The sequence below is a fragment of the Momordica charantia genome, assembly GCF_013281855.1.
Source record: "Momordica charantia cultivar OHB3-1 chromosome 4 unlocalized genomic scaffold, Mcharantia_2.0 BLBB01000004.1, whole genome shotgun sequence".
Classification (NCBI taxonomy): domain Eukaryota; kingdom Viridiplantae; phylum Streptophyta; class Magnoliopsida; order Cucurbitales; family Cucurbitaceae; genus Momordica; species Momordica charantia.
In genome coordinates, this window is record NW_028275162.1 from 21,748,143 (window position 1) to 21,762,577 (window position 14,435).

The 14,435-nt window shown below is 35.5% G+C and overlaps 1 protein-coding gene across 1 annotated transcript in view; it reads left to right on the forward strand.

Moving 5' to 3' along the window:
- The window catches only part of NRPD1B (nuclear RNA polymerase D1B), a 30,812-nt gene that overhangs the window by 14,804 nt on the left and 1,573 nt on the right, over window positions 1–14,435 (forward strand). The window contains exons 11-18 of the mRNA XM_088122413.1: window positions 5,020–5,086; window positions 5,181–5,302; window positions 5,769–5,923; window positions 8,257–8,531; window positions 10,545–10,718; window positions 10,805–10,945; window positions 11,058–12,880; window positions 13,938–14,052. Coding sequence (XP_087978539.1) covers window positions 5,020–5,086; window positions 5,181–5,302; window positions 5,769–5,923; window positions 8,257–8,531; window positions 10,545–10,718; window positions 10,805–10,945; window positions 11,058–12,880; window positions 13,938–14,052 — 2,872 coding nt within the window. The remainder of the gene's footprint in view (window positions 1–5,019; window positions 5,087–5,180; window positions 5,303–5,768; window positions 5,924–8,256; window positions 8,532–10,544; window positions 10,719–10,804; window positions 10,946–11,057; window positions 12,881–13,937; window positions 14,053–14,435) is intronic.

Here is a 14,435-nt window from a genome sequence, read left to right on the forward strand (position 1 = left end):
TTATACTCATTGAAAGCAACATTCAAATTCTTTTGGAGACTTTCAGCGGAATTTATCCTCTCAAGATCCTTCAATGCAAATGACTTGCATTTACATTCTGGCATAGAAAAGGGGGAGGGTCAATAAATCTTCTAAAAATTCTTCATGCAAGAGGATAAAAATGGGCCTTTAAAACAATCCTTTGACTGCTTTTTCTAACCAAAATTCTGATTTACAACCTAGTCATCAATGATAAAGTCATTTGGGATATTTGATTTATTGGGATAATCAGCCAATAAAGGGTCATTAAAGCAGGGAGTCTGCATGATGTTCTCCAAACTTAACCCTTGTTCAAATTCCTTCGGATGCTCAAGGAATTAGGAACCATTTCTTCCTCTTCATCTGATAATGAAGGTATATAATCCACCAGAAAACCTTTTCATCTTCCAAAACCGACCTAACTCTCTCTGAATCTTTCTTGTTTCTTGAACCGGCTGAGATAAAAATTCGCCAATCCATTGCTTTCTTTGTAGATTCGAGTTGTTTCAGCAGAATTTTCCGGATAATCCATGATTCTAATGAAAATGCTACCCGAAACAGGGTCTTTAATTTCGATTCCAGCAGGGAGAAATCCGCAAGAATTTGGATGAACTTCAACGAGGGCTTCTTAAAGAGTTCAAAGATTTACGCGAGCATCTCATAAATCCACCCAACTGGGTACCAATGGTTTCAAAACAACGTCGATTCCAAAATTTCAACGGTAATTTCTGTATATTAATCCAACCACCATAGCTCGTTTTAACCTCTTGTCTACTATGCCTCGTAAAACTCCATTTTTCAACTTTCAAATGAAGAGAATCATAACTTTCTCCATTTTCTAAGATTACTTAACAATCTACCCTCCTCAATTTCATGAGAGCCTTATCATCCATAAATGGATTGATCAAACAATCTTGTGAGAATTTATTGTTCAATGTTGCTGAGATTGTTCTCTAGTCTTCATGTGCAAAAAGTCTTGTAACAACAATATGGTTATTCCGATCTACCTTAACAACTTCAGTCTCTTTCTTAACCCAAAAGTCTTGTTGCTCCTTGTTGAGTTTCGAATCTTGTTTAGGAGAGATGAACTTATCTTTCCTTCGGGCTTCAGATAATGATAACACTTTTTCTTTCATTGATAATGATAAGAAGTTAGAGATATAGCATACGAACAACAAACCCCTTGGATGATAGGTTTCTCCTTCAAATTTCTTTCATTGAATTCCACCAAAGAGTCTTTTAGCATATTCGAGAAACTAACCCAACCATTGTTGTTAATCCCAAGTTCCCAACAAGTACAGACATGCACTTTCTTCCACCCGAGGTAGGCCAAATGATGCATTCCAGAAACCAACTGTGCTGAAAGCACCACACTTCTGAAGACCGCAAGTTCCCAACCCATCCCTGTTTTGTTTGAAGAACCTTGACTGAAGAGGCATCATTTCCACCAAAGCACTCTCAAACCATTGAAGTTGGTGGGACAAAAGAAGAGGAAGCTGAACATTCTTCTTAGATTCATTAATAAAAAAACAATCTTTTCCGCACAATACCCAATAGTACTTGTTTTCAACGCTGCAACTTCTCAATTCCATTTTCCAAAAATCCTTGGAGTTAAAACGAATTCTGATCAAAACTTGGACTTGACTTAATTACTTACTTGATCTGCACTAAGCTTTACAGCTTCAAGAGCTATCAACCAAACATTGCACTAAGCTTCATGACTTCAAGAACTATCGACCGACAAAGAAGCTAGGGGGAGAGAGAAGAGAGCATTTTCCCATCTATCCTTTTGTCTTTTTGCTTGAATGTTTTATTTTTTTTAACAAGAAACGAACTTTTCATTGATAGATGAAAAGGAACATAAAATGTGTTCCGAACTTTTTATTTGTTATAATCAGTTCCATTGTGTTCTATTTCAAAGCGACTGATTGATCGGGTGTTGTCTGTCCAAATTATAACAACATTTGAATGACCTCAAGTTGAGAAAAGTTTTTTTGCTTTTTCGTTTTTTGTTTTGAGAAAAAACAATAATTTCATTGGTAGAGTAAAATATGCAAAAGGGAGAGGAGCCTCCAAACCACTAGAGTGGGTAAAAGAATTTTCTATAATCGGTAAAGGGATGCATATATTTACACCCATACATCGCCAAAAGATCACTGAACTAAAAAGGGAATCAAAGGACTTGCAAGTGTCTTTTTTTTTTTTTTTTTTTGATAAGAAACAAAGAGATTGTATTCAAAATCAAAAGAAGCCTGGAGGCAACAGAACAGCCTAGAGGCAGAGGGTCGAGGGGACCCTCCTCGAGGAAACTATACAATCAACGAATTCCAACTTTGAAAAATAAAAAAGAACCCATGGTTACAAAAAACCTTCTTATGGATCGAAGCCCACCAAGAAGCTGTATGCTTAATATTCACACTAAAAGAGTCAAAAGAAGCCTCTTTCTCTTCAAAAAGTCTATGGTTTCGTTCCTTCTAAAGCAAAAATAACTTCCGAAGGAAAGCCCCAATTGAACAGTGGCATCATTCTCTGTTTACAGCGCCATCTGGAAAGATCACTACCCAAAGAAAATTAAGTTCTTTCTATGGGAATCCAGCCTCCACGCTATCAACACACAAGACGAACTACAAAGAAGAATGCCCTATTTGTACATCTCCCCACACTGGTGTTTCTTATGCAAGCAACATGGAGAATCCATTGGGCACATCTTCGTCTCTTGTAAACTGGTCACTGAATTATGGAACAAACTCCTCATCAATTTTGGATGGTCGGTAGCTCTTCCAAAGGATATCACCAAATTATTAGCTTATACACTCACTGGTCATCCTTTCAAAAAGGAAAAGCTTTGTCTTTGGCTCCATTTTGCCCGGACTTTATTATGGACAGTTTGGCTTGAACGGAATCGTCGCATTTTCCAAGGAAGAGAGCTCACAACGCAACTTCTTTTTGATTCTATAGTTGGTTTGGTTGTATCTTGGTGTAAATGCTCTCCTCTCTTTAAACACTATAGTTTTGTCTCTCTCTTATCTAATTGGAGAGCTTTTTTGTAGCCCTCCTATGGGTCTCTCCCCTTTTCTGTACTCATATTTCATATTATCAATGAAATAGTTTCTTTTCAAAAAAAAAAAAAAAAAAAAAAAACTTCCAAAGGAAAGCCCCAACCATGATGTTCCAAAGTGTTTTTTAATCCTTCTTGAAGGGGTGGTTCGTCAAAATATGGGAGAGGAGGTCCTTGATGTTGATAGGAAGAGCTGTACTCCAATTGAAGAAGTTCAATGCAAAAGAGATAATTTTGAGTTTCATTATTTTCATGACACATCAGGCATCAATTTGGCGAAAGGGAAATATATGGGGTCCTACGTTGCATCTTGTCGTTGGTACTGATGCCCCCTCCCAAATAAAGAACTTAAGCTTCTTTGGAATTTTGCCATGCCTGAAGCATCCAGAGGCCATTCTACCCATCTCTGCCACCACCGATCCCGGGCCCTAAGGGAGACTTTGAAAGAATTGCCCATTCTAAAATCTCACCATCTTTCAAATTTCTACAGAGATGAAGGTCCCATGAGCTTGTTGGATTAGCCTCAACAATGGTGGTATTCGGTTTAGTAGTCACTAGTCAGCTTAAAGAGCTTTGGAAATCTTGTGCTGAGAGTGCCGTAGTGCATCCAAAAGTTTGTCTAGAATTTGATAGAATTACCATCACCAATTCTGCATTTAACTTTTCTTTGGATAATTGTGATTTGTTTTGATATATGAAACCAACGCATTTTGGGGATATATGGCAGGAACTAAAAGGCCAAGACATATTTGGAGAAATCTTGTATTTCTCTTGGATAATCTTGAGCCAGAGAGCATTTTTCCAGTGAAGAATTTCCACCCTCATTTAGCAATGAGGGCACTATATCTTAGTTTGATATTCCCAATTCCTGGGCCCTCATGGCCACAAGGAATTGGCTTCTGTATATGAGCCAAATTTGCCGTGTGGACCCCTTCAGAAAGATTGGGCCTTCCAATAGGAAGGCTCTAAAGCATTTCTCAATTTTTTTGATAATCATTCACCAAGGTAGGAGCCTGAAATAGGGAAATAAAATAAGCTGGGGAGATTTGAAAGTGTTGCTTGGAGATGAAGGCAAATTTCCAATTGCGCAATTTTCTTTCAATTCTTTCCAGAATTTATTCCCAAAAGCCAAGGGGTTTTTGGCTGCCTCCAAGCAGAAGACCTATCACCTAAGTAAGTGGCTGGCCATGTGCCCAATTTGCAACCATGCTGAATAGTTGGGATTTCTAGGTCAGAAGCAGCACATTTATACCCAGCAGCTCTCTTCGATGTTTTTAGTGATGTTGAACAGATTGGTGATGCTATACCTATCGAATGAGGCGAAGAGAAGGGTGTCATCAGTGAATTGAAGGTGGTTGAGAAAAGTTGCCATGTATTTTATGGTTTTTGTTTTTGGTGTTCTCTATCTCTTCTCTTGGAAAATTAACGAGGCTGTATCTTTTAAGTTTTATGTTGAAACTTAGGGTTGCCATGAGAAGTATATATGTGTTTTGGGTATTTCTATGGGGAATGCTATTGGCTATATTATATTTGATATGGTTACTGATTAAGAAATTGGTTGATGTGGCTAAAACAAGTTGTATAAATTTTAGGAGAAGTTTGAAAACCTGCTCGTGGAATAAAGTTGAATTTCTGGATTTTTGGTGAAAATAAAATTTAGTAATGAATCATTTTGTTTATTGTATGGTAGGAGCGGGTTCAATGTTTTGTAAGTTTCTAGGGGGAGGATATCCTTTGACATTTTTCCTGTACTTATCTACTTTAATAATATTATGGAGAAAAGGTGCTTGAGGAACTTCACAAGTGCACTTATTATGTTCTTATCTATTCTTCACTCTATCTTTAAAAGAGAGATAAGTATGAGAGAAAGAAAAAAAGAGAAGAATAGATCAATTGATTATAATTTCTCATGCAAAGCATTCCTGCATGCTTCTTATCTGCAGATATAACCGACAACTGACTCTGTCAGGGTTTGGTCCTGGGCTTGTTGGTCATGTGCATCTAAACAAGGTTTGCGTTTGTATTTTCGTACTCTTATTTTCTAAATACCGAGTTCTTTTTTATTTTGTAGTTGTTGCTTGGTTAATAGAGCTTTCTTTAATAGATGCTACTGAAAGAGTTGAAGATAAACATGGCTGATGTTTCACGAAGATGTGAAGAGACTATCAGTTCCTTTAGGAAGAAGAAGAAGAAGAAATTTGCTCATGCATTAAGATTCTCTTTCAGGTTAGGTTTAATCTGCATATTAAATGTGTATCATGCCACGTATAATTGAAGATTTGTTTGATTCAACTTTCCCATGACAATAGAACTGAAGTTCATGATTTTTTAAAACCAAGCCATGGGTTTGTTTGAGTGAATACTACTGCTAGCAGGCGTAGGTTATTTGATTCAACTAATCCATTGTCCTTAAAATTTTCACAGCAAGACCTGTTGCAACCTACTGTCTTATTGTCATGTGGATCTATAACTATTTTAAGTATCAATTTTAGTGCCTCATAAAAAATTTGTAGGGATAATAACTTATTTATTTATTTTGCATATTTTCTGTCTACTTTTCAATAAAGATCTTGGTAGACTTTCACCATTGGGTTTTATTGTTAATTTTTCACATACACTCAATGTGGTGCGTAGCACATTAGAAAATTTAAGAAGTTAAAAGTAATGTTGCGTTTGTGATGCATTTTGGCAGTGAAAACTGCTCTTTTCATCAATCGAATGGAGAAGATAGTACTGATATGCCGTGTTTAATATTCTGGCATGAGACAAGAGATTCTCATTTGGAGAGAACCGCACACATCTTTGCTGACATAGTATTTCCATTGCTGTCAGAGACGATCATCAAAGGTATATTACTTTCTTTGTCCATTATATGTTTGATGAGGTGCATGAAAATATTATTGATCTGTATTATTATTATTATTATTTTAAATAGGGCTCATTCTAATTGCTCTAGTACATGGAAGGTTAGCAAGATTGAAGCTATGGTCTAGGGTCCGGGACTTGGGGCGGGCATGAGTGCCCCTGGGTATAAGGGAATTCGACTCCCAGTTAGTAAAAAAAAGAAAAAGAAAAAGTGAACCTATGGTCTGTGGTTAACAGTGGTACTACTCAAGATGGATAGTACTCAAGTCTCTGTGTGGATTTGAAGTGGATGGTTAACTGGGTAAAATGTATACATTTGTTCAGTTCATAGTTTTACATTTCAAGTATATATCTGTTTTAATAAAATTTCCACTCAGATCTGTTTTCTGGGTTCCACTTATCTTCTCAATTTTTTTGATTCCACTCAAATATCTATTATTTCTTTGTTGTAGCTAGTTTGGGAGGTATACACTTAGAGGCCTTGGGATTCTAAGATTCCCATGGTATGGGTATCTGAATTCCCACGTTTGTTTTGCATAGGATACCCGGATATTTCAAGATGTCTAGGTATCCTAAGATGTCCATACGAGAGGCATTTGAGTTGTTTTGGATGCATTTCTGAAACATGGGTTTCTGAGATTCCCATGTCGAGGGCATCATCTCTTTACATATTTGCCTTTCATTCTTTTTTTCATATATTTTCTTTCATCGATTTTCTTTATTTTTATTTTTAATTTTATAATTTAAATTAATGAATGTATTCATGGACTAATAAACAAGTTTATGCAATCAAATATATTTATATATTACATTCACATATAAAATAAACTTCAATTAAATTAAATTATATCTAAATTTATTTTTAATATTTGGAAGCAATTATTATCAATAATATTTATTATCTTCAATATATAATTTGAAGCAATAGTTTTTTAACGACCAACATACATACGTTAGATATTATTCTTCCTAAAAAAATAAAATTTGATATTATAATAAATAAATTTCACCTCAATAACATTAATTATAAATTTGTATTTTTTAAAAATATTAAAGTTAAAAATGAAATTTATATTTAATATTAATTATTTAAAAAAAATCTTATATTAATATGAATTATACAAACTAACATACAAAAATTAATACATATGGAATTATTATAATAAAAAATAAAATATTAAATAATAAAATGTAAATTATGTTAAATTAATGTATAAATTATATTAATATTTGTAAGGATATTTTCGGAATATTATATAAATTTAGAACATTCCTAAGAATAAATCCTGCAAAACAAATATGACTATTCAAATATTCATGAACATCCTCATAAATTTTTCCTACAAAACAAAGTGGCTATTTGAAGATGTCGGGCATCTAAAATTCCAGACATCTAAAATACCAGGCATCCAAAGATGTCGAACATCTATATTTCCAAAAAACAAACGACCCTTGAAGGTAATACCCAATTGTGGGCCACTCAAGCTTTCATGAGCAAAAAGCTTGATTTATTGCTTATAACCATGCATATTACCCTACATCATTGCTGTTTACTTTGAAGACATTTTGATTTAATGCAAATGGAAAATCACTTGAAATACCTAGAATCTCTACATCAACCTGAAGATAGTTATATTAATGGTAGATAAAATATTATTCTGTGTTCCTTTTTTTTAATTTTAATTTTTGGATTTTAAATATATATATTAGTGAAGTTGGGTTTATTGGACAATTCTAAGTTCGATATTTGTCCAATAGGCAATAGGCATGCCATGCCATGCCATTATATAGTTAGTAAGGTTAACACGAATCACAATTTGAAGTTCAAGATGTAATTGTAAATTTTAATATTTATGAACTAAATAAATATATCTATCGAAGTGCATGACTAAATTTTTAGTTTAACCTATGAAAAATATTGTTGAGTTCCACCAGACACGCGAAAACACCAAAACTATAATATGATTCAAGCTTCTAAGTAGGTCCATCTCTTAACTTCTAGACCCCAGAAACAAGTGCCAACGCTACTTCCTTGCATGAACTCAGAGCATTGAGAAGTACTCAGCACCACCTTATTGAACTAATTTCAATCAGTAAGGAGATGGAGCTTGACCTCAACACACATGAGTAGGAGTTGAAGTTTGTTGAATTTTCCTGATCTTGAACCTTTGAGCCCTCAAAATCTTAAAAGTTGAACAAACAAAATATTAATCTCCACTTAACTGTGGAGAGTGTGCATTAAAGAGAGTAACAGGCTTAAATTTGCTTTAAAACCATATTTTGTTTGTCTGACATCCTTTTCACCAATCTGACAGGTGACCCTCGGATTAGTGCTGCAAATGTGATCTGGATTAGTCCAGATTCAACAAGCTGGCAAAGAAATCCTTCCAGGTGGCAGGATGGTGAATTGGCCTTGGATATCTGTCTGGAAAAATCGGCCGTAAAACAAAATGGTGATGCTTGGAGGAATGTGATGGACTGTTGCCTTCCCGTTATTCATTTGATTGATACTAGACGATCTATTCCATATGCAATTAAACAAGTTCAGGAACTGCTTGGCATTTCATGTGCTTTTGATCAAACGGTTCAGGTATGGTGAATATATGCTCTTTTCTGCCCAATAAAGTAGTTCTATAGAAACCTTTTTCTGTTATGTAGCTTTTGGATCAGCCTAATGATACTGTCTCGAGGGAACTGCATTTCTTAGTTCTACTTGGGTTCAATCAAGTTTTCTCATTGATATGACATTAAGAGTGTGTTTGAAAAAAGAGATTTAAGCATAATTGATTTTTCAAAATCACCATCCAAGTGATATCTTAAAAATCAATTTAAAGTGATTTTAAACTTTCTTAAAATCAATTTTTTAATTTGTCAAACATGATCAATAGAAACGGGAGTGATTTTGACAATGACAGAAGTGTTTTGGCCCTATCAAAATCACTCCCAAACACACCATAAGAAGACTAATATCTCATATTTCAGATATGTCAACATGTTACTATTCATAAATTAAAGCATGGACATGCGACCACTTAAAATTAAGGGGAATAAAGATAAAACGTATTGCAGATATTTTTTTCTATGTTTAAGCTTATGAGTATTGGAAGGAAAAACTGTGTAAACATAAACTTTTTTCTTGTTCTATTATCCTGGACGATGATTCTTTTTTCTGAGAAGCATTGTTAAGGGGGCTTTTAGCTCTGTCTTTTCTGCATTCATCTTAGCTATGATTTCTTTGTGCACCCCTTTTTCTTCCCTGGGCTGTCTCCACCTACTTTCCAGCTAAGAAATAACTTTTAAATAGTCATAATTGAATTTTCTTCTGAGATTGTGCCAGACTTGCCTGTTCAATTATTTGTGATAGAGAGGTTGCCCAGCATGTTTGATTATTGAAACAAAGGCAGCAATTTTTTAAGAAGATAGGCCTTTCTTAAGATATTGCTGGCTTGACAATGGCAAAAGTGTTTTCGCTTTAGTCTCCTAATATGATATATGTTAATTGGGGGGCTTTCCTTTTCCCTGTTTAGTTTGGTTATTGGTACGGTCTGTAATTCTAATCTTTTTTGTCTTGTTGGCTATAGTTTGTTTCTTTTTTCTTTTTGTTATTTACTTTTCACTCCCAGAGTTCATATCTTTGAACATTTTAAATGAAAAGTTCGTTTCTTGTTAAAAAAAAAAGAAACTTTCTAGAAATTTTCACAGCCTACCCCCTTTCCAAGGTTTTCAGTATCTTTATGATCAATGTTGACGTTCATCCATTCTTGTGGATTTAGATGAATTTGGTTTTAGTTTTGGTGTGACTTCTCGAAAGCTAATATTATCCCTTAAAATTGAACAATTGAGGCTCAACATCAGCAAATACTCTCTTTTAATACTATTCCCTTGATAATCAAAAGAATTCGATAAAAGTTACAAAAGATTCTCAAACTGGCGTATATAGAATTTAGAAGAGTAATTATAGCGTATATAGAATTTAGAAGAGTAATTATAAAAACCTTTGTACACCAGGAAGGAGAAAGCAAAATAGAAACTTAAAGGTCAAAAGAAGTTTGTTCTTTGGAATTGAGAAGATTGTGCTATTTTGCTCCAACTATGTGTGTCAAAGGGGACTCCACAAGGATTGACCTGGAGTCTCTTCTTGATCCTTTAAAATTGAGCCCGAAAAGGAATTCAACGAGTTGCTAATCATTGACAAAGTTTAATCCTCCCCCATATATTGAAGTCATTAAGAAAAAGAAATTTGGAGGGTATACAGGATAAAAATCTCAATTGTAAAAGTATATAGGATGGTTTTGGGCTTTACATGTATTCCCCTTATTGAGATATCAGACGTCTTCTATTTCCAATCGAAGTCATCTTTTTTTAATCACGTATAACTTTCGTGCCTGAAGTCTACTCCTAAAGAACATGCTTGTTTTCTTCTAGCTTAAAACTCCAAAGAATGGCAAGTACCTGCATTATAACAGGTTACTCAATAATAAAGAGCTAAATGAATAATGTTTTTCATTTATCAATGAAAAGTTTGTTTTTGGTTCAAAACAAAAAAGAGCTACATGAATGATGTCGATGAAAATGATCTGTTAGATGGTTGGTTTAAATGCAGCGCCTTGCGAAGTCAGTGTCAATGGTTTCAAAAGGTGTTCTTGGAGATCATCTTATTCTTCTGGCAAACAGTATGACATGCACAGGAAATATGATTGGCTTCAATTCAGGTGGATATAAAGCATTATCTCGTGCATTGAATATCCAAGTACCATTTACAGAAGCAACTCTGTTTGTAAGTCCCTCTCTCAAAAAGCTATGGAGCTTTAGTTTCTTTCTGATACACTATCAGTCACATCATTTTGTTCTATTGATTTACAGACACCAAGAAGGTGCTTTGAGAGAGCTGCTGAGAAATGTCATAAGGATTCTTTATCAAGCATAGTGGCCTCCTGTTCATGGGGTAAGCATGTTGCTGTTGGTACAGGATCAAGGTTTGACATCCTCTGGGACCAAAAAGAGGTAGCGATCAATTATTATTATTATTATTATAATTATAACTGTTGTTGTTGTTGTTATTACTTTTTTAAAGATCTTGTTCATGCACATTTTTTTCTTTCTTCCTGTTTTTCAGTTAGGGTGCAAACAAGATGATGTTTTAGATGTTTATAACTTCTTACACATGGTGAGAAGTGCCAAATCCGAAGAATTTACGTCTGCATGCCTAGGTGAAGAGATTGAGGATCTAATGGTAGAAGATGAATATAGGGAGTTGACTCTGTCTCCAGAGCCTTTCTCTACTTCTGAGAAGCCAGTTTTTGAAGACAGTGCTGAATTTGAAAACTGTTTGGATAATTATCCTGGAGAATCAAAGTGGGAAAAGGCTCCACCTTCTGGTGCTGGTTCCACTGGTAGTGGGCAGTGGGAAAATAATGAAAATACGAAGGCTACTAACTCATCAAATGATCATGACTGGTCTGGTTGGGGGAGAAAAGTTGAGCCTGATGTGGTCACTACAAAAGCCCAAGAGAATACTTCAAAATCTGGTTGGGATAGTACGCCAAGCTGGGGAAATAAAGCTACTAATACTACAACAAATGACAATGACTGGTCAAATTCTGCTACAAAAGAAGTTGAACCAGATTCCTTCAATTCCATGGAGAACACTCCAAAGTCTGGCGGTTGGGATACTGCAGCTACTTGGGGGACGAAAGCTAAAGATGTTGATAACTTTAAAGGAGAAACAGAGCCAGAAAAAGCAAATGTATGGTCTGGTTGGCAGAACGATAAAGCTGAAACACAAGATGCCTTCATTAAAAAGATTAACTCTAGATCTTGTGGATCGGAGGATAAGGCTTGGTCAACAGGAACTTCCAAAACATATGATAATTGGTCTAACCAGGTGAAGGATAAAGCTGAATCATGCCAGGTTCAAGTGCAAGAAGTTCCTTCCAAAACAAACGGTTGGGATTCTGCAGGGGGTTGGCAAAAGAATTCTGGAGATGCTGATCAATCTGAAGCATGCAGGAATGATGACCAGGCATCAATGGACCTAGAGACGGTGGCTGATAGGTGGGGTAGCAGGGCCACTCAAAGGAAGGACTCGAAGGATAACTTTCCATCCAAAGCAGTGGAACATGGTGATTCACCTCTCATCAATCATTCTTGGAATCAACATAAATCATCAGAGGTTTTCCGGGGAGAATCTGGTAATGATTTCTGGGGGCAACGGAAATCACAAGATGTTATAAAACCTTCACAAGGCTGGGGCTCCCAAGTTAAGTCAAACGAAGGCTCAAGTCAAAATACACAAGTTGAACGACTTTGGAGCTCGCAGAATGAGTCTGATCAAGTTGCGAGTGAGCATAAATCTTCTGATTCACGAGGTTGGGACTCTCAGGAGAAGTTGAATAAGCCATGGGACAAGCAGAAGTCTTTGGAAGCTTCACAAAGTTGGAGTTCCCAAAATGACTCGATGGGTTCATGGGGGCAGCTCCAGAGGGAATCTGAAGAATTTAGTCAGGGATCTCAGGATGATTCGAATAAACAATTTAGTCAAGTACAAAAATCACCAGAAGTTTCACATGGTTGGGGCTCTCATAAAGAGTCAAGCGAATTGACAACTTCACATGGTTGGGGCTCTCATAAAGAGTCAAGCGAATTGGCAACTTCACATGGTTGGGGCTCTCATAAAGAGTCGAGCGAATTGACAACTTCACATGCATGGGAGAAAAAAAATCAAGGGTCAAAAGGTTGGGGAGCAAATGTTGGGGAGTGGAAAAACAGGAAGAACCGCCCTCCAAAATCACCTGGAATTCTTAACGACGATGCTGGTTTACGTGCAATATATACTGCATCAGGACAACGGTTGGATATGTTTACAACCGAAGAACAAGATATTCTTGCCGATATTGAACCTATCATGCAATCCATCAGAAAAATTATGCATCAATCTGGGTATTTTTTCTCTCTGAATGCTTCCACTTAACATGGGGATTTGTGTTTACCTCTTTGCTTCCAAAAGAAGGAAATATTGGTTGCTTATAATAATTTTGTTAATTATAATTATTAGACGTGAAAAATGGATCTGCTTATGAAAACGTTTTTAGTTTGGTTGTGGTGGCCAGAAAATGATAGGGACCTAGGCGAATCCCATGCTTAGTATTTATTGGAAATAGCACTATAGCAGAGGGGTAAGGGTATTTCATAGTAAACTATTCTATTGGATGGTAGCTTGAGAATGGAATAAGAGAGTGACGAGTTACTCCTTGTTAAATATCGTTGCACGCATTACAATCATTTATTCCCCGTTACCTTCTGTTTAGAGGGAGGAAAGTGGAGATAATTGTTTGCTCTTGTTGAAGAAATATTAAGTCGATTAATTCTATTTATACCCCTTCTTGAACCAGAAAAAATCCTTGTGTTTGATATTTGTTTTCTCATCTAACCATGCAAAGAAAATGTCGTATCCCCAAACCTGAGAAAGGGAAAGAATTTTTTTCTAGTCATTCAACATCGCCTCTCTCATAGTTTTATCAAGGCTTCTTTCTTTCTTCTTTAAACTGCAACATCTGGGTTCTAGTTTCAAAATATATTGTTGTATAATTCTTCTTTTATTACATTAATACCTTAAATTCATAGAAATTTTTTATATTCTGCTGAATATTTTTCCATTTTTTACATCAGTTTCTTCATAAACTGTTATGCTGTTTCCTTTTTGTCTGTAGACTTGCTCAAATATTCTGGCTAGTGTATTAGTCATGTTCTCGATTTTTTTTCTTTTAATCTTTCTTATATAACAACTTTTGTTTTTGGAGCTACTGGTGATTTTAGTACCATTGAACAGTTGAATGGAGGACATTTAGAGAAATGCTGAGGCTCTCCCTTCTTCCCTTTTTTTTTTAAATTATTATTTTGTTTTACAACAAAACAGTGGTGCGCAGTTTATACCACCTCTATTTCTGCAACATTTTCATCCTATTTAAATTTTCAATTATGTATTTTCTTTGAGAAGGTACAACGATGGGGATCCTCTGTCTGCCGAAGATCAATCCTTTATACTTCAGAATGTATTTAACTTCCATCCTGACAAAGCTGTAAAAATGGGTGCTGGAATTGACCACTTCATGGTATGTTTCTCTTGCTGTTATTATTTTCTCCAAGTTTATTAGATATTTAATTTTTTTCCTTCACCTCTCTCTTCTTTGTTAGTTGTTTAAAGCTTTTTTAGTGCAATTAAAATAAGGTATTTTTCGTATATGGGACAAATATGGGAATTACTAGAACCCCTTCCCCCTGACTCTTCTGTTTCCTCCTGTCATCCATCACATCATCTATACTTTACAATCATTTCTCCTATTTTAGGCATTACAGGGTGAGCTTGTATGGTGAGATGGAGTCGTACTGTTCGTTATTGTGAGGTTGAGATAGATCCCAATAAAACGTAGAAGATCTAGAATCTTGGAAGTAGTTGTAGAAAATGATTGTTCTTAGAACGATTGACATTGAGTTT